General features: G+C 43.1%; 1 protein-coding gene across 1 annotated transcript in view; it reads right to left on the reverse strand.

Moving 5' to 3' along the window:
- Olah (oleoyl-ACP hydrolase) overlaps positions 1 to 23249 on the reverse strand; it is a 27384-nt gene extending 4135 nt beyond the window's left edge. Inside the window, exons 1-5 of the mRNA XM_052157614.1 lie at positions 23218 to 23249; positions 17596 to 17726; positions 4409 to 4547; positions 1432 to 1531; positions 814 to 983 (exon numbers count right to left, since the gene is read on the reverse strand). Of these exons, the coding sequence (XP_052013574.1) occupies positions 814 to 983; positions 1432 to 1531; positions 4409 to 4547; positions 17596 to 17726; positions 23218 to 23249 (572 nt within the window). The remainder of the gene's footprint in view (positions 1 to 813; positions 984 to 1431; positions 1532 to 4408; positions 4548 to 17595; positions 17727 to 23217) is intronic.
- Between the last annotated feature and the right edge of the window lie 772 nt (positions 23250 to 24021).

A 24021-nucleotide genomic window follows, 5' to 3' on the forward strand; every position in this document is an offset into this window, starting at 1 on the left:
GCTCCCAATCCAGCGGTCTCACGTCTGATGGTGTGTCGCTTTCTTTCCTGTGGTTCTGTAGCATGGTTTGAAATTGGGTATGGTGATACCGCCTTGACTATTTTTTATTTGTCTGTTTGTTTTGTCAGAATTGCTTTAGCAATTTAGTCTTTTGTGTGTCAGCATGATTTTAAGGATTTCCCCCCCCCATTCTTATGAAGACTGTCATTAGAATATTATTGGGCACTAAACTGATTTTTTAAAGATTGTTATTGCATATTAGCTCTTCAAAATGTATTCTCCTCCCCCCCCACGCCCCTTTCTCTCTGTCACTCATTCAATGGATAGGTCTTAAACCTTGACTCTAGCCTAATTCAAAAATACCAAATAGCTTACCCTGGTGAGATCAGTCAAATAGAAACAGAGAGAAGGGGTGAACCTGGGACACATAGGGTGCTGGTGGGTGATGAATGGAGAGGTAGGGAAAAGATGAGATTGTCTCGGTTCTCAGGATGCCTGTGTCAACTTTCACTGGTAAGTATCACACTTTCACACACCCACACCCACTCTCAGAGACAGACAGACAGATACACTTAGAGAGACACACAGACACACATACTCAGACACACACACACACACTCGGAGAGACACACAGACACACACACTCACAGAGACAGACAAACACACATACTCAGAGAGACACACAACATGCACACTCACAGAGACAGACACAGACACTCAGAGAGAGACACAGATATGCACACTCCCAGAGACAGAGACATACACAGACACACACACACACAGTGTGTATACGCATGCATCTCAGTCACTTACATGAATTTTTTCACAATGGTAGCATCTGCCTTCAGCAGAGGAATGCATTGCCTCAGAACATCCTGGTCTTCGATGAGATGCTTGGGAGTGCCTCCAAAGATCAGAAGGTGATCTCTGACTTGCTCTTCTGATAATTTGTTAAGATCAGGAATATGGGGCCGGAACACTGACTTGAAACACCAACAAACACAAGGTTGAATGTTCATAAACCACACTGGCCCCAAACCTCAAGCCTACCTACTTAAATGAAGGAGAGCAAGGAGAGTGTCCTGGTGACCTTAGGTTCATAGTGACACCCAAGTGGCACTCATGGCTTAGAAGACCAGGTCAGTCCCAGCCTGTATAGAGGGGATGCAGAAGCAACATGCTGGGAACAGAAAGCGGGAAGGGGCAGCATCACCTCAGAGGGACAAAGATAATGAGAAAACAGTCACAGAAATGGCAGAAGTTCATTTTGAGGGGGATGGAGAGACACTTGCAGGAAGACCTCAGGGGGTTTCGTGGTTCACAAGACGCAAGCCCTTCTGCCAGGCTGGACCGAAGAAGAGCAAGGGCCCAATAATGAAAACTCGGTTTCCCTTTCCATCATCGCCCCGTCCCGGGGAAACCAGAACCTACGTGAGGGGCGGATGCACTGGACACGAAGAGATGCAGCGGCTCCATCTTGTATTTCTCCTTTAGTTGCAGCGCAGTAACAAAAGCAATGTAGGATCCAAAACTAAACCAGGGAAGAGACAAACATTATAGACAGCGTTGGGGAAAACGCACGGTGACCCGGTATCACAAACACAGCGCTAACTGTTGGGTGGGCAGAAGCTAAACTGGATGATTTCTGGTTTACAGAAAGCCTATTAACAATGGTGCACATCGATGTGAGGAGTGTTTCAGGCTTAGTTGGTGAAGCACTTAACTCGCATTTGTGAGTCACCGAGTTCCAATCCCCAGAACCAATGTAAAAAGCTGAGTACAGATGCTCAGGCCTGAAATCCCAACAGTGCAAAAATGAGGGACAGAGATAGCTCTGTAGTAGTTTCAGGTCATTCAGAGATCCTGTCTTAAAGAAAAGGTAGAGGGTAAGCAAGGACCAGCACCCATGGTCACCCCACACATCCACACATTCCCATGTATTTCAAGTGCGTGCACACATACACTCACATACATCACATACACACACACACACAGAGAGAGAGAGCAAGAGAGAGAGCATAAGCAAACAGGGAAGGGGAAAGGAGGGGGAGGGGAGAGGGAGAGAGAGAGAGAGAGAGAGAGAGAGAGAGAGAGAGAGAGAGAGAGAGCTTACTCTTTTAAATTGATTGCATCAAGTATTTGGCTACAGCAGCGGACAGCTGACGAACAATAGGAATGGCCTGAAGTTAATTTATATTTCTGTTGGCATAAGGTTACCATACACTGTGTAAAGATTATTTTATTATTCACATGCTGGCTTCTCCGCCCCCATATCTAGCACTGTGATGATTATGCTAAGAATCTCCTGTCTTAGTATTGTATAAGCATTTCTCTCATTTATTCTGATTGTCAATAAAAGAAGATCAGCCAATGTCTGAGCAGGGGAGCGAATAGGGCTGGATTTCCAGTTCAGCAAGGCGGGTGGGGGGTGGAGAGAGAGGAGAGGAGCGGGTTCACCTTGTGGAGAGCGTCCCAGAGCCGCCACGAGGACACAGCTGGAGCAGAGAGCCAGATCAATGCTAAGATGCAGGTTCCTCAGGGATATTGGCTGGGAAGCAGCCAGATTAGCTCAGAGGATTAAAATGGATCAATAACTGCTCAGATGTTGCCCCATAAGGATTATCAAACAAATCTAAGAGTCTCGGTCTCACTTATTTGAGAGCTAGCTTCCATAAAGAAAAGATAACCCACTACTTATAAAATTTCTCTAATGTATTTCTTTTTCTCCATTAAAGACGCATATCTCTTTGCTCTTCGGGGTCTCTATCAACAGTTCTCAAAGTATGCCCCAGGGACACTTAGAGATTTCCAAAACCAGATCTTTGCTGGATAGTTTTATGTCTGCTTCATACAAGCTAGGGTCGCTGAAGGGGAGGGGCCTCAGTTTAGAAGAGGCCTCCATAAGGTCAGCCTGTAGGCAGTCTCCTGGTTGTAACTGATGGTGAGAATCCAGCTCACTGAGGGTGGGGCATCCCTGGACTCTTGGTCCTGGGTTCTATAAGAAAGCAAGCTGAGTAAGCCATGGGGAGAAAGCCAGTGTGTAAGCAGCACCCCTCCATGGCCTCTGCATCAGCTCCTGCCTCTAGGTTCCTGCCCTGTTTGAGTTCCTGTCCTGGCATTCTTCACGGATAGACTATGATGTGGAAGTGTAAGCCAAATAAACCCTTTCCTTCCTGTACTGGCTGGTTTTGTGTGTCAACTTGACACAGGCTGGAGTTATCACAGAGAAAGGCGCTTCAGTTGGGGAAGTGCCTCCATGAGATCCAACTGTGGGGCATTTTCTCAATTAGTGATCAAGTGGGGAGGACCCCTTGTGGGTGGTACTATCCCTGGGCTGGTAGTCTTGGGTTCTATAAGAGAGCAGGCTGAGCAAGCCAGGGGAAGTAAGCCAGTAAGAAACATTCCTCCATGGCCTCTGCATCAGCTCCTGCTTCCTGACCTGCTTGAGTTCCAGTCCTGACTTCCTTTAGTGATGAACTGCAACGTGGAAGTGTAAGCTCAATAAACCCTTTCCTCCCCAACTTACTTCTTGGTCATGATGTTTGTGCAGGAATAGAAACCCTGACTAAGACACTTCCCAAGTTGCTTTGAACATAGTGTTTCATCACAGCAATAGTAACCCTAAGACACCATCTGATGGCCTATAAGGTCAAAGTATTTTCAGAATAATGCTAACTTCTTATTTGCAGGGCCAGTGAGATGATTTGGTGGGTAACGGCACTCACCATATAAGGCTGAGGACCTGAGTTTGATCCCTGGATTTCATGGTTGGAAGGAAAGGAACAACTTCCAAAGGTTGACCTCTGACCTCCATATCCATGACACTACCCATGTGCCTTGCACTCACATACACCATGGTTCTTTATGATCACTATCAATTTAAGATTTTTATCTTAATTACATGCATGTGTGTGTGTGTGTGTGTGTCTGTGTGTGTGTGTGTGTGTGTGTGTGGGCAGGCTGGCATGAGTGCAGTTGCCAGTGGAGCCCAGAGGCATCAGATCCCTAGGAGCTGGAGTTACAGGCAGATGTGAGCAGGTGATTGGTGGGAATTGAACTAAGGTCCTAAGCAAGAGCAGAGCACACTGTGAACCATCTCTCCAGTCCTGTGGCCACTGGCCATTAACTCTCCATAGATAAGAACTACTCCCTCCAGCCAATTCAAAGCCCTAAGAAATGTGTCCAAGGTCATGGCCATGTAGTTCTTGAAGAATACATATTATTTCCAAACATATTTTACTTTGAAAAATAAATAAATGTTTCTGATAGAATCTTCTCTTCAGGTGTATCTCTTAAGGAACTGGAGAATTGTAACAGTTGTAATGGGAGATAATTATCCAATGTTCTGTTTAAACAGGAGAAAAAGTTGTGTCTCGCAGAATGCATCCCATTCACAATATTTAAATACCTGTGGCCAAAAAATGCAAAAGCTTTATCCTGGATGATAGGCAACAGAGCGGTCACAATCTCCTCAGCTATCTGGTAGATGTCATTTGCGAAAGGTTCTTCAAATCGGGTTTCTCTTCCAGCCAGTCTTACAGCATGCACTGGAGGTTAAGGGACAGGTTACTTACACACAGACAAAGACGGCATAAACAGGTCAATGCAGATGGGTGGACCTAAACCTTAGCCCTCTATTCATACGATGCAGCCAATTTCAAAGAAGCAAACCCACAATGCTCTAACTTGGCATGGCGTCAGTGAGGTCAAGCTTGGCGTCAGCTGGATAATCTGGGGTCCAATAAGAGACACACTTCCAAAAGGTCTATGAGAGCATTTCCTGCTATGTTCCCGTTAGTCTTCCTGCTCTGACTTTGCTCAACAGTGGTCTATGATGGGAAGTGTAAGCCAGATAAACCCTTTTCTCCCCGGTTTGCTTTTGGTCACAGGGTTTTATCACAGAAACAGAGAGCAAACTAAACAGGCTCCATCTCAAATAAACAAAAGTATTGCAATAGTGTCTTTAAGATCCATTCATACACAAATCACGGGGCTTTCTTCTTTTAGTAAATGGACCATTTGCAGTCTGCAGTAAGTACTGGGGGAATTCCTCTCGAGTTCTTGAGGAAACAGATGTGATCCTGGAAGACACTTCCAAGAAGACACCTTATAAGGGGACAATGCCCCAAGGAAGAAATGGCTGGAGCAAAAATTCTATAGAAACAAAGTATCAATGCATAAGAAGACTATAGAACCGGCAACCTACAGAAACAAGGTGGCAATGTTTTCCCTAAACAGCACTTCATGGTACCAACACAAGAGGGCACCCGTAAAATAAGAAATTGAGCCAGCAACTCACCATCCTATATCCCCAGGATGCAGAAGTGGTAGGTCAGACTTCTCAGGCCAGTGAAAATAGTCAATAAAGATCTCATGGAGGAAGCGGACAGGGGTGCGGGTGTGGGTGGGGGTGGGGGTAGCCATGACCCAAAGTGAATTAACTCCAATAAGAAATAAAAACAAAAAAAATAGTCACAGTGATTTGAAAATTTAAAATTCGAACTAGAAACAGACAAATGAAAAAGACTGCCAGAAAGAAATTGAATAAAAATACAAAAGTTATTTCAAAACTGAAAAAAGAAAACCCTTAACCTTTCCCTGTGATAGACAGGGGGAAAGTTTATGTGGACCCAGAAAACAGGAAGGAAGGGAAAGGAAAAGAAAACAGGATTGCAAAGGAGTCTGGACAGATGGTACAGTGATTATGAGCACTGGCTGGCTTGATTCCCACACCTACACAACGGCTCACAACCATCGGTAACTCCTGTCCAACAACCTCATCAGACCTCCATGGGCGCTTCACAGACGTGGTACACAGGCAAACACCAATATTCAAAAACAATAAAAGGGAAACCTTAAACAACAACAATTGGAAAAAGTCTAAGAAAACTAAGAGAGCTTTTCTGTGAAAGAACCGCAGGGCCCTCCAGATGTTCAGAGGATAAAGGCACCTTTGCCTGATGATTTGAGCTGGACACCAATACCCAGAACATGATGACCCCTGAAAGGTGTCCTCTAACTTCCACACAAGCTCTGCAGCAGGTGCACAACCCCCCGAACAGTATTAAAAATTAAAACGAACAAAATGAGCCTTCTTCAATAACTGTATTTCATCTAAAATCATGTTTCTAATGACTAAGGAAACTGACTCGTGATAATTAAGTTAAATCATTAGAATCTAGGGGCTAGGGATGCAGTTCAGCTAGCAAAGTGCTTGATGTGTCATGCAAGGGAGGCAGGAAATGAGGGTCCATGGAACTGACTGTCTACCAGCCTAGCATTATTAGTGACCTCTGGGTCCTGGTGGGGGGCCCTGAAAAAAGAGGCAGACAGTTTCTGAGGAATGACTTCTAGACTACACACTTCTAGACTTCTAGAGGTTGACTTCTGACTACACACACACACACACACACACACACAGACAGAGAGAGAGAAACACATACACACAAACACACACACACACACACAGAGAGAGAGAGAAAGAGAGAAACACATACACACAAACACACACATACACACACAGAGAGAGAAACACATACACACAAACACACACACACACACACACAGAGAGAGAGAGAGAGAGAGAGAGAGAGAGAGAGAGCAAGCACATTTTAGAATTTCAAGACAGAAAAATTTAAAACTTCAAATGAATACATCAGTTATAAGAGAGAACCAGTTGGGGTGGCATTGGGCTTGTTGACAGATTTGAAGTAATACAACAGCAAAGCAAATCTTTGTAGGAGCTCAGGAGGGTGTAGACAGCCAGCCATAATCTGTGACTTCTGAGGGAATGGTTTTACAGATGCAGAGACTTGCCTGGTCCAAGTGCTGTACTAGACAAGGGGCTCCTGTTCTTTTTATTCTTTATTTGTTTGGGGGTGATTACGGTTTTGTGAAAAGACATTTAGATGGTGGCATTACATACCACAAAACCAAGTTCTATGTTGTAATAGAAGAGTTTCAGGGGACACCTACAAGATTGGGAAAGCTCTGCCAAAATATAAATAGAGGGTGTGGTGGCAAATTTTGGTGTCAAACTGACACACCTAGAAAGAGGAAATCTCATCTGAGTAATTACTTTCATCAGACTGTCCTGTGGGCATTTCTTTTGTTTTTTTCTTTGTTTTTTTTTTCTCTGTGTAGTCCTGGCTGTCCTAGAACTCACTCTGTAGACCAGGATGGCCTCGAACTCAGAAATCTGCCTGCCTCTGCCTCCCAAGTGCTGGGATTAAAGACGTGTGCTACCGCCCTGTGGGCATTTCAATGAAACTTTCTTTATTGCTAATCAGTGTAGACCGATTCAGCCCACTCTGGACAGTACCATTCCTAGGCAGAAGAGTCTGGGGTGTAGAAGAAAGGTAGCTAAACATGGGCCTTGGAACAGCTCCATAAGTTTCTGCTTCAAGTACCTGTCTTGACTTCCCTCAGTGGTAGACTATAGACTCCTGTATGCTAACACAAACCCTTTTCTCTCCAAGTTGTCTTTGGTCACTGTGTTTATCACAGCAACAGGAAGCAAACTGGAGCAGGTGGAACCAAGAAAAAAAAATCACAGGTTGTATTTAACACCTGACAGGGTACCTTTGGAGACAGAAGCTTCAAACCATACCGAAATGGACTCTTGGTGGTTCTAAAGGCTGGATGTTGCAGAGCAACTGCCTCTAAAATGAAATGCTCCATCCTGGACAGGAACATCCCAGAACTCCTTAAGTCTAAGGAAGTCAATGCAACTTTCATGGCTAAAGAGGTCAGCAATTCACAAGTCTCAGAAAGTTCCTTAAACTTACAAAGCCCTTCCCCAAGATTACATTACCTATTGCTGGAGAGAGGAGACTTTTGAACTAGAGGAGCCACCTGTAAGCCACATAGGAAGCTGCAGAGATGCAGCTCTCACAAGCCACGGTCTCTGCTGGGATGAGCATCTGGGAATGTGCCGACCTTTGAGTCATTCCTCTTCTAGCAAGGAGCCTCTCATAATACCCCTCCAAAACTCACTAGCACATTAACATTCATTAGCATAATCCAATTATGTTAGGATTGAGTGGAGTTCCATTGTGGTCTAACAAATCTTGAACAATTAGACATTTACTTACATCTTTCCAGGGAAAGTCACAAGCCACCAAGATTCTTGGTTAATAAACATCCCCAGCTACAAATGCCGATTCACTACATTCCCTTCTGTAAAACGGAAACTTGATGTGTGCAAGATGTACAAAAGAGACGAGCTAAGAGAGATTTCACACACCAGGTGGAGAAAAAGACAAACTTGACAGTGTAGATCTTATAGCTATATGGTAAAGTTTGCACTGACTCTAGAGAATGCACATACCATGCTAACAGTCACAGAAGGTCTGTGGACACTGATGATGGTTAAAGGAAAAGTCACAGACAACGCCACACAGTAGAGGCAGAATCTCCAGTCTCTGAGAACAAAGTAAGCTATCTGGGAATCACCAGCGTGTGCAGCAGCACATTTCTAAAGCTCCTCTGGCCAATTAAAAAACAGAGAAGCAAGTCGTTGTTCACTTCCAAACAAACTGTTCACTTTTGGATGAAAAGGGAAAAATAAGCCATAGAGATTAAAAAAAAATAAGGATGGGAAAGTATTGGGAAATGCCGAGGTGGCTGGGTATGTGCACCTGAGTGCAGGTCTGTGTGGAGGCCAGGAGAGGGCGCTGGATCTCATGGAACCAGACTCAGGGTGAGTGCAGCAGAGCTCTTAACCACTTAGCTATCTTTCCAACTCTGTTTGGGTGTTCTTCTTTGTTTATTCATTACCACTTAAAAGTTGTCATAATGAAGATCTCTCTCTCTCTGTTGTGCAGCAGTATATACTGGGAACTGACTTGCAAATTAATCCTATGTGGCTGCTATAGACTGGAGAATAATGGAACTGGTGATGATCATGGGAAAGAGGCCCAGGCCAAACACATCCTTCCGCAGATGAGACAGTGAAGACTGAGAGCCAGTGTGTCAGGTTCCAAGACTTTCTAGGTTGGTAGAACTGGTTTCATGATTTGGGATGAACTAGAATTTACAACAGTCAAGAATTCACTTGCCATTCATTTTATGACTTATTAGTTTGTAAAACTTAAGCCAAGAAAAGCAGGTCAAATTATTAAGATAAATTACCTTAAGGGAGAGAGGGAGGGAAGGAAGGGAGAGAGAGAGACACAGAGAGAGGGGGGGCGGGGGGAAACACACTAGCTGCATTAGAAAGCTACATTAAGGATCTTTAAATGAATTTGTTTTGTGTTTTCTCAGAAGTATGGTGGAACACCTGTGATCCCAAAACACAGGAATCCAAGACAGGAGGATCACAAATTGGAAGTCCAGTCTGGCCACTCAGGAAGATTATTTTGCTAATAACTAATCATGCCTGACCATTGCATTTAGTTAACAAAAATGTTTGGCTGTTACCTTGTCTTTTTTCTTTTAAGTAAAACTTTAAATAATTTATTTGTCTACCCCATCTTTAAAGAGACAGAGCTTAGATGGGCACAGCAGTGTATGCCTATGACCCAAGTACTTGGGAGACCGAGGGAGGGAGATCTTGAGTTAGAAGCCAGCCTAGGAAGACCCCCTTTAAAAAATTAAAATAAAATAAAGAGATAGAATTTAACTCTTTATTTTACTATCTTTTTTTTTCTAAAGAGCATGGAAGGGTGAGGGAAAGTATTTCTTCAGATCCTATGTGCTGAGCAGTCAAGTTTATACCACCTGCAATAATCCTTGTCAACCCGAGTACAGTCACTGTATAGCCATAAGAATATCCTTCTTTCTAAACATCCCATAGTCTTAGTCTGTTAAAAGAACATCAGAAAAATCCAAACATAAGACATCCTATGAAACATTCAACTGGAACTGTTCAAAACTATCTAGGGCCTTGGGAAACGGAAGCAAAATAATCCTAAATTCAAAACCAGCCTGATCTTTTGGGATCTGTCAAGATCATCAAAAACAAGGGACTCCTGACAGCTGGCCATAGACCAAAGATGACAAAGGAGGGGTGAGAGCTAAGGAATGTGTATATGCGATAGAAAAAGAACACATGGGGGGGTGCATTTGTTGCTCTTCTGACTCTGTGATAAAATGTCATGAGGAAAAGTAACTTATGGAAGATAGAGTTTATCTTGCTTTACAGTTCCCAAGGAGTAAGACTCCACCATGGCAAGGAAGCTGCAATCACATTTTTAACTGTAAACTTGAAGCAGGGACATCAGCGTGGAAGGTAGCCCAGGCTTTAAACTCTCAAAACCCACGTGCAATGGCACACTCTGCTCAGCAAGGCCACACCTCCTAAACCTCCCCAAATAGTGCCATCAACTGGGAACCAACTGTTCAAATGCCTGAGCCTATAGGGGACATTTCTCATTTAAACCACCACAGGGGAAAACCCATAAAATGTGAACTAACCTGACCATGGCATTTAGTTAACAGTTTGGGTGTTAGCTCATTAGTTGTAATAGTTGTACTGTAATAATAGTACATGGTGTTCAGGAATGGGGAAACTGGGTTGGGGAGCTAAGAAAACACCCTGCACCACTTCTGCAACTTTTATTCTTTGGAGCAGGAGAGAGGACATAGCAGTTCAAAGCACTTGCTGCTCTTGCAGAGGACCCAGGTTTCGTTCCTAACACCCACACGGTGGCTCATGACAATCTGGAGCTCTGCTTCCAGACGTCTGATACCCTCTTTTAGGTTCTCATGAGAGCACATGGTGTACATACATACATACATACATACACACATGCATGCAGGCAAACACTCATACACATTAAAAAATACAAAATTCTTTCTAAGAAATTTATTTTGTTTCAATAAATTTTGAAACAAAAATTAGAGACAGTTAAATTTTTTTTAAAAAAAAAAATCTAAATACGTCAAAATGTAATATGTGAAATGCCTGATAGTATAGCATGTGGCTCCCTGTGACCATCTTCTGTTTGCGGCCATTAAGGGCTCTCTAACAAATCCATGTTGATTTCTGAACTGACAAGACTAGTTTCCATCCCACCATCTGTGTAAATATGTTCCAGCCATTCCACTTCCCAGATGTTTACCTAATGGGCTCCAAGTTTACCCATCACAGAGACACTCACACATCAATGTATTTTTAGGCACCAATCACTGTTATAATTTTTTTTTTGAGGCAGGGTTTCTGTGTGTAGCCCTGGAACACATTCTGTAGACCAGGCTGGCCTCGAACTCAGAAATCCACCTGCCTCTGCCTCCCAAGTGCTGGGATTAAAGGCATGCGCCACCACTGCCTGGCTTAGGCACCAATCACAACAGATGGGGATTCTAGGTGTTCACCAAAATAACAGGTAATAAAGTGTGGTTTATTCACCTGTGGAAACATTTTCAGCTATAAAGGAGGAAGTCAAATTGTTTGGGGAAAAATGGATATAACTAGAGATAATCATATTAAATGAATTAAACTGGTCTGTGTTTTATATAGATACATAAAATCATATATACATCTATGGCTAGAAAAGCAGAAGTAAAATTGTCTTCCGGGATAATGGTGATTGATGGGGGCAGAAAAAAGATAGAGGATATAAAAAAAGAATATGTATGACATACAAAATAAATGTATATGAAAACACATTTTCTAAATTATTTAGAAAGAAAAAAGTACGTAGTAGATCAACATGTATGTTTTGAAAAGGAAGCAAAGGATGACTTATGAAGCTGTGCACACAGGTCCGTTTGCAGGCTTCAGTGAACAGCGGAGGACACCAGGACTCACTCAGAAGGAATGGAAGTCTGTGAGAAAGGAACTCGGTTTTCCAGTTCTCTCCTGTATTAGAGCTGTATCAGTGATTTAAGACAGTTCAGAATTGTGTGTTCATGAGTGCATGCAGGTCTGCGTGCATGGGTGTGCATGTGTGAGCGCATGTAGGCCAGAGGACAATTTCCAATGTTATCCTCAGTAGTGTGATTTACCTCCTCTGAGACAGGTTCTCATTGACCTGGAGCTGATCAATTAGCCTAGACTTGCTGTGGACCTCAGGGGTCCCCATATTTCTTCTGCCTCGACACTGGGATTACCAGTATGCGTTACCATACCTGGTAATTTTGTGTATGTTCTGGGGATAATACTCAGGTCCTTTTGCTCGCAAGGCAAGCACTCTAACTCAGCAGTCTGCCTAACTTGAGATCTACTTTGGATGGAACAAACAGCCAGAACTGTTGGCACTTTCCCAGAGCAAGAGTACAAGATTGCAATACAGCACTGTAAACAGTCATAAATTAAAAGCCTGAGATTGCAGCAAAAATTTACAGCTCACTCTTAAGACATGCAGCTGTCTCTTAAAACTGTCAACTCAACTAGGCATGTCAAGATCTTATAAAGATAGAGATAATTGACAGGCGTGGTAGAGGCAGATGAGCTTGAGGCCATCCTGGCCTACATAGTGAGTTCCAGGCCAGCCAAGACTACATGGTGAGACCCTGTCTCAAAAACAACAATAGCAAAAAGAACAAAATATAAATAAACTAGGCATGGTGACTCACGCCTGCATTTCCCAGAACTCAGAGGGATGAAAAGGAAGGTCACAAGTTAGAAGCCATCCAGAGTAACATAGCAAGCAGATCCGAGTTGAGGGAGGCTTGGACTACAGAGTGAGTTCTAAGAAAGCCAAGGCTATGCAGAGAAACCCTGTCTTATAAAAAAAAAAAAAAAAAAAAAGAAAGAAAGAAAGAAAAAGAAAGAAAGAAAGAGAGAGAGAGAGAGAGGGAGGGAGGGAGGGAGGGAGGGAGGAAGGAAGGGAGGGAGGAAAAGAAAGAGAAAGGAAGGAAGGAAGAAAGAGAGAGAGAGAGAAAGAAAGAAAGAAAGAAAGAAAGAAAGAAAGAAAGAAAGAAAAATGAAAGAAAAAAACGAAAGAAAGAAAAAATGAAAGAAAGAAAAAACAAAAGAAAGAAAAAAAATGAAAGAAAGAAAAAACAAAAGAAAGAAAGAAAAAACGAAAGAAAATCTTAGTAGAAAAGTCTTCAGTAAGAGCTGGAGTTCCAAAAGCCACTCTCTTCGACTGGCTAAGCTGGTGATCACCCCAAGAATCAAGAAACTGGATGTGGCTTTGACACTGAGTTGTAGACCCTGTCTACTTGGGGAAGTGGGCCAAGCTGGAAGGACATGGGCTGTGCTCAGAGGTGGGAACTGTGACTCCGGGAAGAGTCTCAAGCCTATTGGAGCAGGAACGGAGCAAGGGTTGGATCTGAGACCAGCATGGCAGGCAGGGCCCAGGAGCCTGTACCCTACTTTTTCTGAAGAAACTGGTTCAACTTGACTGCTTCTAGTTCTCAGATCCCCAGAGGTTTCTGGTAGCAACACCCTGCTCAGGCCTTTCTCACTCCCATGTTCATAATGGCAGAGCGCTGATGTCATCAGGAAAAACCCAAGCAACTGGTCTTCCATGTTGGTTAATGGAAAGTGCCCAAGGTAGCGTTTACACTTGCCTCATAGTAGATGTGGAAGGAAGTCAGGCCAGCTCTCCTGGTGCATGCCTCAGCAGCAATACAGGGTGGAGGCCAGCCTGCAGCCGTGTTCTGGTCTAACTAGCACGTCCCCTGTACCAAGTAAATGTGGAAGAGATGTGGACGTGATGGCGAAGCATCCCCAGCCTGTTCCTCATAAGCCAACGAGCAGTGTTGAGTTGTCTTGCTCGGTGTTGGTTTTCTTGTCTTTTCCCTTCAGGGTTACTCTCTCAGTTTGCAATCTCTCCCACCTTGTTCTTTTCTGTTTCTTTCTGCCTAGCTCCACTTCTTTTTTAATTTAATTATTAAAGTTTTAAATTTATGTATTTATTTATTATTTATGTATTACTATTTTTTAAACTCCCTGTTCATCTGATTAATATCCTCGCCCCCTTTCCCTATTTTCTTGTTGGGAATGTAGCTTGAGTTATTTTTCTGTCGCCTTTAGATATCTGGTTTGTTTTTAAATTGTCATTAGTGAGATTGACATTTATCCTTCTGAAGGGTAGTGAGGACTGAGACCTAAAACTGAAAGTAACACACTTGCCCAAAGAGGACCAATTGCAATGGAGAAAACAAATAGATGCGAGAGGCAATCCTGCTCTTAAAAAGGCTCATAGCCCCTCAGCAGTTAAACCAAGCTACATTAACATGGCGGGCAAATGCTTCAAAGTCCAATGTCTCAAAGATGATGCTCATAAGCGCCAAATGGAGCAAGGAAGACAGCTCACAAAGGATGCTGAACTGGAAGAGAGATTCAGCATGAACAAAAACCCTCATTGGAAAGCGTCACCAAGGAACAAAATCAAGTAGGCAAAGAACATTAGTGATTATAGAAGCAGTTATCGCATTCAGAAAGCACAAAAAGCAAGTGATCAGGACCAGAACTTTTAAGAACAGCTGCACACAAACAGGAGACCTCATGCAAGAAAGCATAGAAGACTGAGCTGAAGTGGGAACGAAAATGGCTCAAAAGCCTATTCAGTAGAATTGAGCAGATATTCTTTCTCCATTCTAAGGAAAGACGTGGGCGTGCACATAGAGGATAAACTTAAGCCCCCAAATTGGCATGACTGGAAAAGAATCCCTTCATGTCATATTATAATTTAAGAGCTAAGAGTTGGGGCCATAGAGATGGGTGGCTCTGTGGCTAACAGTGCCTTCTGCTCTTTCAGAAGACTCAAGTTTGATTGCCAGCACCTATGTTGCGCTTCTGTAATGTCAGGTCCAGAGGATCCAACCACGTTCTTTTGGCTTCCTTGGGTTCTATACCCACATGCACAAAACCACATGCAGACCTACACATATACATATAATTACTTTTTAATGTAAATTTAAAAATTTAAGACTACAGAACAAAAGAAGAATGTTAAGAGAGGCAAGTACGTTACAATGATCAACTCATCAGAATTATATTGGACCTATCAGGAAAAACTAAAAGCCAGAAAAGCATGGAATAATATAGTTCATGCCCTAAGAGAAAATGCCAACCAAGACTTAATATCATTTCGTCCAGCAAAACTTTCTTTTTTCTTTTCTTTTCTTTCTTTCTTTCTTTCTTTCTTTCTTTCTTTCTTTCTTTCTTTCTTTCTTTCTTTCTTTCTTTCTTTCTTTCTTTCTTTCTTTTTTTTTTTGAGACAGGGTTTCTCTGTGTAGCCCTGGCTGTCTTGGAACTCACTCTGTAGACCAGGCTGGCCTCAAACTCAGAAATTTGCCTGCCTCTGCCTCCCAGAGTACTGGGATTACAGATGTACGCCACCACCGCCCGGCAGCAAAACTTTCTTTAAAATCAATAGAAAGATAAAAACCTTTTAAGATAAGCACAAACTAAAGTAGCCTGTGATTACTGTATCAAGGTTATAGAAGGCACTCAGAAGAGTTGTCCACACAGATGAGGAAGAAAGTCAAAATTATGAATGTTCAATAAAACAAACAAACAAAAAGCAAATGCCAAAGATGAAGCAAGGTGACAGCGAAACGCGCTGCTCAGGGATTTCCCAGGTGCATGGCCATGCTGGTCGAGCATGGTATAAGGGGAACCTACACCTCAGGGTCGGCTGATGGGAACGACCCAAGCTGGTGGCTAGACCTCACTTCTGAGCCTGTGTACAGTGACTCAGGACTCAAGACAAAACGGATCAATGACCATGATCTAAGATCTGAAATTTTAAAGTGAGAGGAAACTTGTAGAAAACATTTCAAGACCTAGGCTCAGGCAATGTAATTTTCTTTACTATATATGTATCCCTGTCCCTGTCCCTGTCCCTGTCTCTCTCCCTCTCCCTCTATTTTGAGACACGGTCTCTGGTATGTAGCCCTGCTTGCCCTGGAACTCAGAGATCTGCCTGCCTCTGCCTCCCAAGTGCTGGGATTAAAAGCACACACAACCACTGCCTCGCTTCAAAATATAACTTTCTTAGTCAACTCTAACAGGAGGTCTGAACTTCAAAGGAAACAAGAATGACGAGGTCACCTACAGAATAGAGAAAATCTTTACCAAGAACTCATTGAATAGAAAAAATTGATATGGAAAAGGCAGAATGGGCTAACAACAAACAGTACTCAAAGACCAAATAATACACCCAACCCAAACGAAGTGGACAGACACTTTGTGAAAGTGTAAACAGCTGATAAAAAATGCCTAGAGGTTTAGCTGCCGGGGAAATAAAAGGCGAAATGCATGAAGATTCCATGTCAACCCAATTAGAATGGTTATTGTGCAAAGTGCAAAATACAATCAGCGCTAATGAGGATACAGGGGAAAGTTGAGATGCTCATATCCTGTTGGTGGGAATGTAAATTAATCCAGTTACTGTGGAACTCAGTATGGAAACCCCTCCAGAAGTTAAAAGTAAAACTACCATATTACCCAACCGTTCCATTTCTGGGTGAATTCCCCAAGGAATCAAAGTCAGTTTTCTACAAAAGTGAGCGCGCGCACGCGCGCGCGCGGCGCGCGCGCACACACACACACACACACACACACACACACACACACACACACCTATGTTTACTGAAGTAATAGTAGCCAAGCTAGGGAATCAGTTTAGGTGCCTATTGACAGCCAGATTTTTTTAAGTGGTATATAATACAGAGCAGGGTATTGTTCTTCCATAAAGAAAATAAAAATTTGTCATTAGAAAATATTTTTGTGCTGGGCAGTGATGGCGCAAGCCTTTAATCCTAGCACTTGGGAGGCAGAGGCAATTCTGAGTTCAAGGCCAGCCTGGTCTACAGAGTGAGATCCAGGACAGCTAGGGCTACACAGAGAAACCCTGTTTGTTTTTGAAAAACCAAAAACAAACAATTAAAAGAAAAATAAAAAAAATATTTTTGTGCATGGGTGGGTGGAGACCAGAGGTCAGAGGACACCTTGTAGGACTCAGTTCTCTCCTTCTACCATGTGAGTCTCGGGGATTGAATTTGGGTCATCAGACTTGGCTGCAAGGACCAAGGTCTCTCTGACCTGAATGTTGTCATTTATAGGAAAAATGGATGGAGCCGGAGACCCTTCTGTTATGTGAAACAATCATCCTATGTTCTCTCTAATATGTGGGATTTAGGAGGAGAATGCCCCTATTATGGGATGTGAGAAGGGAAAGGGGTGAAGTTCTAAGAAAGGATGAGAAAGGGGACAGAACAGGATCAAAGAATATAGTTTGCATGGGAGGATACACTGCGATGGAACCCATTTGTAATTAAATATAGACTGATTTTTAAAAGAAAGTGATGTTATTGTTTAGGAAGGAAATCATAGGAAAGAAAATATAGCTGGGAAGTCATTGAGAGATTGGTTTGTCTCACGATGCTGCCAGATAAATGCCACTAACAGGACGGCTGAGAAGCCCAGTCCATGGTTGAGAACGGAAGCGGAAGTGCGTAGGGAGGTAGCTCAAGACGCTGAGTCAGCAACCGTGGGTGGTGCAATCTCCCATGACATCAAAAATGACAGGGAAGGAAAAGAGTAGAAATTATATTAAAAAAGCAATGACTGAAAACATCTCCGATTGAATAAGGGATAGCAACCCACAAACCCAGGAAAGTTAATTAACTTGAGTTTTTCTATGAGGCTGTTAACTAAGCGTCTTTATTTCCTTAGGAGGAAAGTCAACATACCTTCCAATAAGCCGCTAATCTTTTGGCCCCACTTGGCAAAATGAAGGGAGCCGCCTCCTGCCCAGGGAAAGCAAATCAGCTTGAAAACTGCATCAGGCTTTTGATACAAACAGTTCAAAACCTTTTCATTCCTAGAAATAAAATTCAAATACATTTAGCATTACAAAATGCTGGCAGATAAGAGTTAAAAATCGAATTAGGTGAGTTTTAATGATAAGTCTCGTTAACGACTACGTTCAGGTGTTCAAATTTGAAATAGTTGCCTTTCTTTCTCCAAGAATAAAGTTTCCAGAGGTTACTGGTCTATGTTTTATGATCTCAACCCATAAACGCTTAGAGACATAGTTGGGATGATGAATTATCAGTGTGCTTTGGGTGTCCTATCAGAGTGATGTAGCTACTGACGCAGACACCTGCTCTTTCACAGCAGAGGAAAGTTTGTCCAGAACCTTCACAGGCTCCAGTCCTCAGGGTCTTCATTTCCTTCCAGAGACACCTCTCAAATCAGCTACAAATTTTCCACAACATAAAATTTTTACTCTTAAAAAAAAAAAGAAAGAAAAAGAAAAAAAAAGAATTTTTTTTTTACTCTTTAAGTGCTCCATTAACAATACTTTTGAATCTGTGCATAATGTCACTAGAAATTTCATACCAAGATCCAGCATCAAATCACTGATCTTAGGGGGGAAAATATCTACTTTAAACAGCCATCCTGTATGGATATATTTGAGTTCTCCACAATTTAAATGTCCTCTTGGAAAGTTTCCAAATTGATCTTTAGATTTCTTACAAAGATATCTAAGCCTTCCAAGTGAGAAACCATCTCCATATAATGATTTTTAAGTCTGTTTTGTCTTTTTAGGAAATATCAGTTTTATAGTTTGGATCATATTGGGAGTGAGGAACCTTTAAGAAGTGGGACCTGGCGGGAGGAAGAGAGGCGACGAGGGTGTATGGGTGAAGGAGACCTTGAAGCTTTGGCCTGTGCTCACGCTCTCTCCCTCTCTCTCTCTTTCTCCTCCTCCTCCTCTTCCTCCTCCTCCTCTTCTCCCCTCCTCTTCTCCCCTCCTCTTCCTCCTCCTCTTCCTCCTCCTCCTCTTCCTCTTCCTCCCCCTCTTCTTCCTCCTCCCCCTCCTCTCCCCTCTTCTCTCCTCCTCTTCCTCCTCCTCCCCCCTCTTCCTCCCTCCTCTTCCTCCTCTTCCTCCTCCTCTTCCTCCTCCTCTTCCTCTTCTTCCTCCTCCTCCTCCCCCTCCTCCCCCCTCCTCTTCCTCCTTTCCTTCTCCTCCTTCTCCTCTTGCTCTTATTCCCTCTTAAGGGGTCTTTAACTAAGTACCTCCAGTTTGCCACACATTTCCTAGAAAGTACACTTCTCTACAAGACCAACATAGCAGGGCTCAAGGACTATGGACTGAAAAGCCAGGATTTTGATATAACTAAGTGTTTTTCCTGCATGTGTGTGTGCCTCTTGCATACAGTCTCCACAGAGGCGGGAAGAGGACATCAGAGTCACAGAGCTGCAGCCCCCGGGTGGTGGGTGGTGAGCACTGTGTGGGTGCTGGGGATTAAGGCAGCCCCCTTTGCAAGAGCAGCAAGGACCCGGAACCGCTGAGCCGTCCCTCCAGCCCCTCAATCAAATCTTTCTCCTTTATGTTAAGGTTTTGTCACTTGATCTTGATTAAAAAGAAAAACATAACAGATTTTGATATCTTTCTAGATTCTGTTCTCGTAAGGGGACTTTGTACGTTAGAATAAAATAACTGAGAATAAATATGCATGAGGTGAAACTTAATACATGGTAACAGGTGAAAACTTTGCGATAAAGATATTTTAAAAGAAACTGTGTGTGGGATGTATGTGTGTGTCTGTGTCTGTGTGTGGTATGTGGTGTGTGTGTGTGTGTGTGTGTGTGTTTTAAGAACTGTCAGTTATTAAACCTTGGACCTTAGACATGCTAGGCAAATTCTCCACTCTTGAGCTCATTCCCCAGCAAAGAAACATCTCCTGACCTACATCTGAGCATTTTGGATGACCGTTAGATCAGAGATAAATAAAAAAGAACTGAGTTTGCGTTTCCATTTGAGAAAAAGAGCATTCCTCCGTGGGACGGCACTCACACTTAGGAACGCAGTCTGTAGCAAATGTGCAGACTAGCGTGGCCCTGAGGAGAACATCCTGGACGCTCAGCAACTTGACGCATGCCCAAAGCTGTTTGTTTGGACCTCAGCATGAGAACCCTCCCTTTAGCCTGCCCTCGACTCTGTGACAAAGCTACAGAACAAAAGAATGACTTTTCTGGTTCTCATTGTTTGGGGCTGTAGACCATTCTGGAAGAATGAACTAAATCTAACATTTCTTTAAAAGAATTATCTTTTTTTTATTTATTTATTTATTTATTTATTTATTTATTTATTTATTTATTTATTTATTATTTCGATTTTTGAGTCAGGGTCTCTCTATGCAGTCCTGGCTGTCCTGGAACTCATGATGTAACCAGTGTTGGGACTGAAGACATGCACCTCCACACCTGGCTTAAAATTGTTTTACTTTTTTAAAGTCAAGGTTCCATCTATCAATTTAACTATATATATTCTAATAGACAACAAAAAATGTTAGGATGAAAGTAGCTATGAAGCCGGGTGGTGGTGGCGCACGCCTGTGATCCCAGCACTGTGGGAGGCAGAGGCAGGCAGATTTCTGAGTTTGAGGCCAGCCTGGTCTACAGAGTGAGTTCCAGGACAGCCTGAGCTACACGGAGAAACCCTATCTCAAAGCTTTTCAAAGTAAACCATGATTTCTCTGTGAGCAGTGAGGGCAGGGCCTGCCATTGATTGGTTTAAATGTGTGTCCAATCTCCAGAACACCAATAGTGGGCGAGCTCTCATGAGAAAGTAGAGCCCACAGCAGGTCCCATGTTGCTGAGTCTAGACCACAGACGCACTCCGCCCACCCCAAACCCCCAGCATTCGTCTGTGCCCGGCACATCCATCCTGTCTTTCCACTCTAAAGAGGGACTCAAAGACCCACAGCTAGCTAAACATACCTTCTCTTTCTCTTCCCTCAATGTCTTTTATTTAGTCATTTATAACTCTGGAGTTGAGGGTGATCAGACAATTTATCTAATCCATTTGTATAGTGTAGTGAAGAAGGATGCAGAGGAAAAATTAAGTCTCCAAATTTAAATCCTAGCAACACCTCTTACCCTGCTCAAGTGCTTTACATTCTCAGAGGCCTCGATGTAAACAGAGGGCGATACTTGGGTCTTCCTCATTAGCAAAAGCACTGAATTTCCTAGCCATGGTTTTAGGTACTCTGCCACGACTTTCTTAACCGTTGACAAAAGTTAGCCCAGAGACATCGCCACCAAACCAGTTAGTTAGTCAGAAATCAGAATCGGGGTGCAGATCCTGCTCGCTATTAAAACCATTTGTCCATTGACCCTTTCCCCAGAGTCTCAGCATCTTAATGTCACTAAGAGGCAGGAAGTCGAGGACATTCTGAGATGCTCTGGGTTAGAGCTGGAGCAAGGATAGGTTCTCAAAGGTAGTGCTCTCTTCCAAGCCGCGTATTTTAGACAAGCCAGAGATATAAGATTTAACTTTAAAATACCACCAAGGGGCCGGCAAGGCGGCTCAGGGAGTAAAGGGACACGATGCCAAGCCTGGTGGCATGGATCGCTCAGAGACCACTGCTGCTTGACCAAGTCCCAGCATATGACATTGTGGACCACAAATCTCCAGCTCCTTTTACCTTCATCCTTGATGACTCTCACTGTGTTATGAGAGGTCCCCTGTGTGTTTCCCCCCACCCCTTGGGAAATCCTGTATGGCCTTTGATGGCAGAAGTGAATGTATACAATGGCAGACCCTCGAAACAAAATAATTCTTTTGGAAAAAAAAATCTCCTCCATGGTGGAACCGTATAGCGTAATAACTCTGCCTACACAAGAATCCCCACTTTGTGCCCCCCCCATTGTGCCAAGAACAGAGAAGTTAAAGAGTTGTGATTCCACAAGCTCTCTTCCCTCCCCCTGTTCCCCCATCCACCCCTTCCCGCTTCCCTGTCCTGGTATCCGCCCCCCCCCCCCCACTGCTGCACTGAGCCTTTCCAGGACCAGGGGCCACTCCTCCCTTCTTCTTGGACATCATTTGGTATGTGAATTGTGTCTTGGGTATTCCAAGCTTTTAGACCAATATCCGTTTATCAGTGAGTGCATATCATGAGTCTTCTTTTGAGACTGAGTTACCTCACTTAGGGTGATGTTCTCCAGTTCCATCCATTTGTCTAAGAATTTCATGAATTCCTTGTTTCTAATGGGACTTTCAGGGAGGGGGATTTAGGAAAGGGAAAATCACTTGAAATGTAATTAAAGAATATATCGAATAAAAGATAATATTTTTTTTAAAAAAAGAGGGGGTTGCTTCAGCCTGTTTTTACAGTGTGGACTTTGTGTAGTACTCCAGAGGGTTCACTGTTGATGTTTCCTACTGTTTGTCTCTTTAATTAAATGTTGCAGAAAGTTTTTGTTTGAGAAAAAAAAAAGAGTTGTGGTTCGGAGAACTCTTAGGTACTTCACACCTGGTCCCAGAGATGAAAGCACACAATTGGGAGAAACTATGGGCCGGGACCCAGCATCTGAAGCCTTGGCAGCTGAGGGCAAGAGTTCAGTTGATAAGTACAAAACAGTGCCCATGACTGACTCTCTGGACGCATGACTTACAGGAGGAACGGCAAAATCTGTTGTGCACGGCAAGCTCTGGTCTGCCCCACACGGAACAGATTCTGTCAAGAAGTTAGTCATATATGAGAGCATATATTGAACAAATTAGAATGATCTGGTATACTAGAAAAAGAGTAAGATATTAGGACCTTCCTTTGGAGAGTATTTGAGGAGAGCAGGTCTGTATGGAAAGACCCCTCCTGACCACGAACGTCACCACACAGGCTGAGAGTGTGCAGGAGGGCACTGGTGGGCTTGCTGAACCTTCAAGAGCAACAACGTCTTAGATGTTTGCTGAGCTTACGGCCTTTGCTTCAAAGAAAAATGCTGTAAGGAAGTTGATTATCTCTTTCATTCCGGATATTGAAAACTAGGATAACATAGGTTAAAAATGGTCTTTGAAAAGATCGTTCACATCTTGGAATCTTTCAATTTACCTGTGGCTAGGCTAGTTGGCAAACAGAGTATAAAAGATGTGACCTTTTTTTCAATAAACATCCTGATTCGCCCTCAGATGCTGTCAGTCTCCTCTCCTTGCCAAGCCCACATCTCCTCTTTGGGACCTGAACCCCACTGGAGCTGGAATCTGGTACCTAACAGCTTGTATTTGATCCCCAGGACCCATGTGACCCAAAGGAAAAACCAGTTCCTGCAGGTTATCCTGTGTCTCCACATGTCCACAGTGACATACACAATAATCAATCAATTAGTTGATTAAATGCAGTTTTTAGAACTCCAAGCTAGGAGCATTTTATATACAAGTAGTTGGTACTACGTTTCACTAGAGGCAGTGGGAGCAAATTCAACTTCAGTGATGGGCCTTTAAATGTGACAAGGCAATTCCACAAATCCAGGATGCTAAAGCACCAGAGATGGGGAGTGAGGGGTTCCCGGAAGCAGCATACCTGGTATTCTTAGCATAGGCCGCTGTCTCCATCCTGGGAGTCGGTTAGGGATTGCTGCTCTCAGAGATCTTCTGTGACTATGTCGAATTCAATTCCCCTCTGGGCACAAAAATCTCCAATAAGCCTTTTTGTGTACCGAGTGACCAGATTTCTTTTTAACCTGTTGACTATGGTTGTCACTCAGAATCTTGCTTTTAAAAGACAGTGAAAAAGAGGAGAGCAGGAAGAGGAGGAGGAGGGGGAGAGGAGGAGGAGGAAATGGATGGGGAAAGAGGAAGAGAGGGAAAACAGGTTAGACTCTTGATACAGCGTATGGCAGCTGGGTGTCAGCCGCCTCGGTTTATAGATGGCTGTCACTGTGCACATCAGCACGACTTCCAGATACTGCCCATAAAGACAGAAATGCAGCCTTTCTATTACCTACCCCTCAGCTGAGTAGTGCCCAGGTCAAGAGACAGAAAACACCTCATACCTACTGTGAATTTAGACAACGATATGTGTTTTGGAAACAGATATTTTAGTTTTCTGGGTATTCATAAAGTTTTGCTCTTTTAAATATTAAGAATATTTAATATCTTTGAAAGGGAGCGGGGAAGAATTTATTACTAGAACAGGTGGCTAGAAACTACTTTTGCTAAAACAAAAAGAAAAAAGAAAGAAAGAAAGAAAGAAAGAAAGAAAGAAAGAAAGAAAGAAAGAAAGAAAGAAAGAAAGAAAGAGGAACAAACACACACACAAAAGACTACCACCAACAACAAAACAAAAACACACACAAAAACAACTTCTGGCTGTCTGGAAGAATCA

The sequence above is a fragment of the Apodemus sylvaticus genome, chromosome 14 (genome assembly GCF_947179515.1).
Source record: "Apodemus sylvaticus chromosome 14, mApoSyl1.1, whole genome shotgun sequence".
Lineage (NCBI taxonomy): Eukaryota > Metazoa > Chordata > Mammalia > Rodentia > Muridae > Apodemus > Apodemus sylvaticus.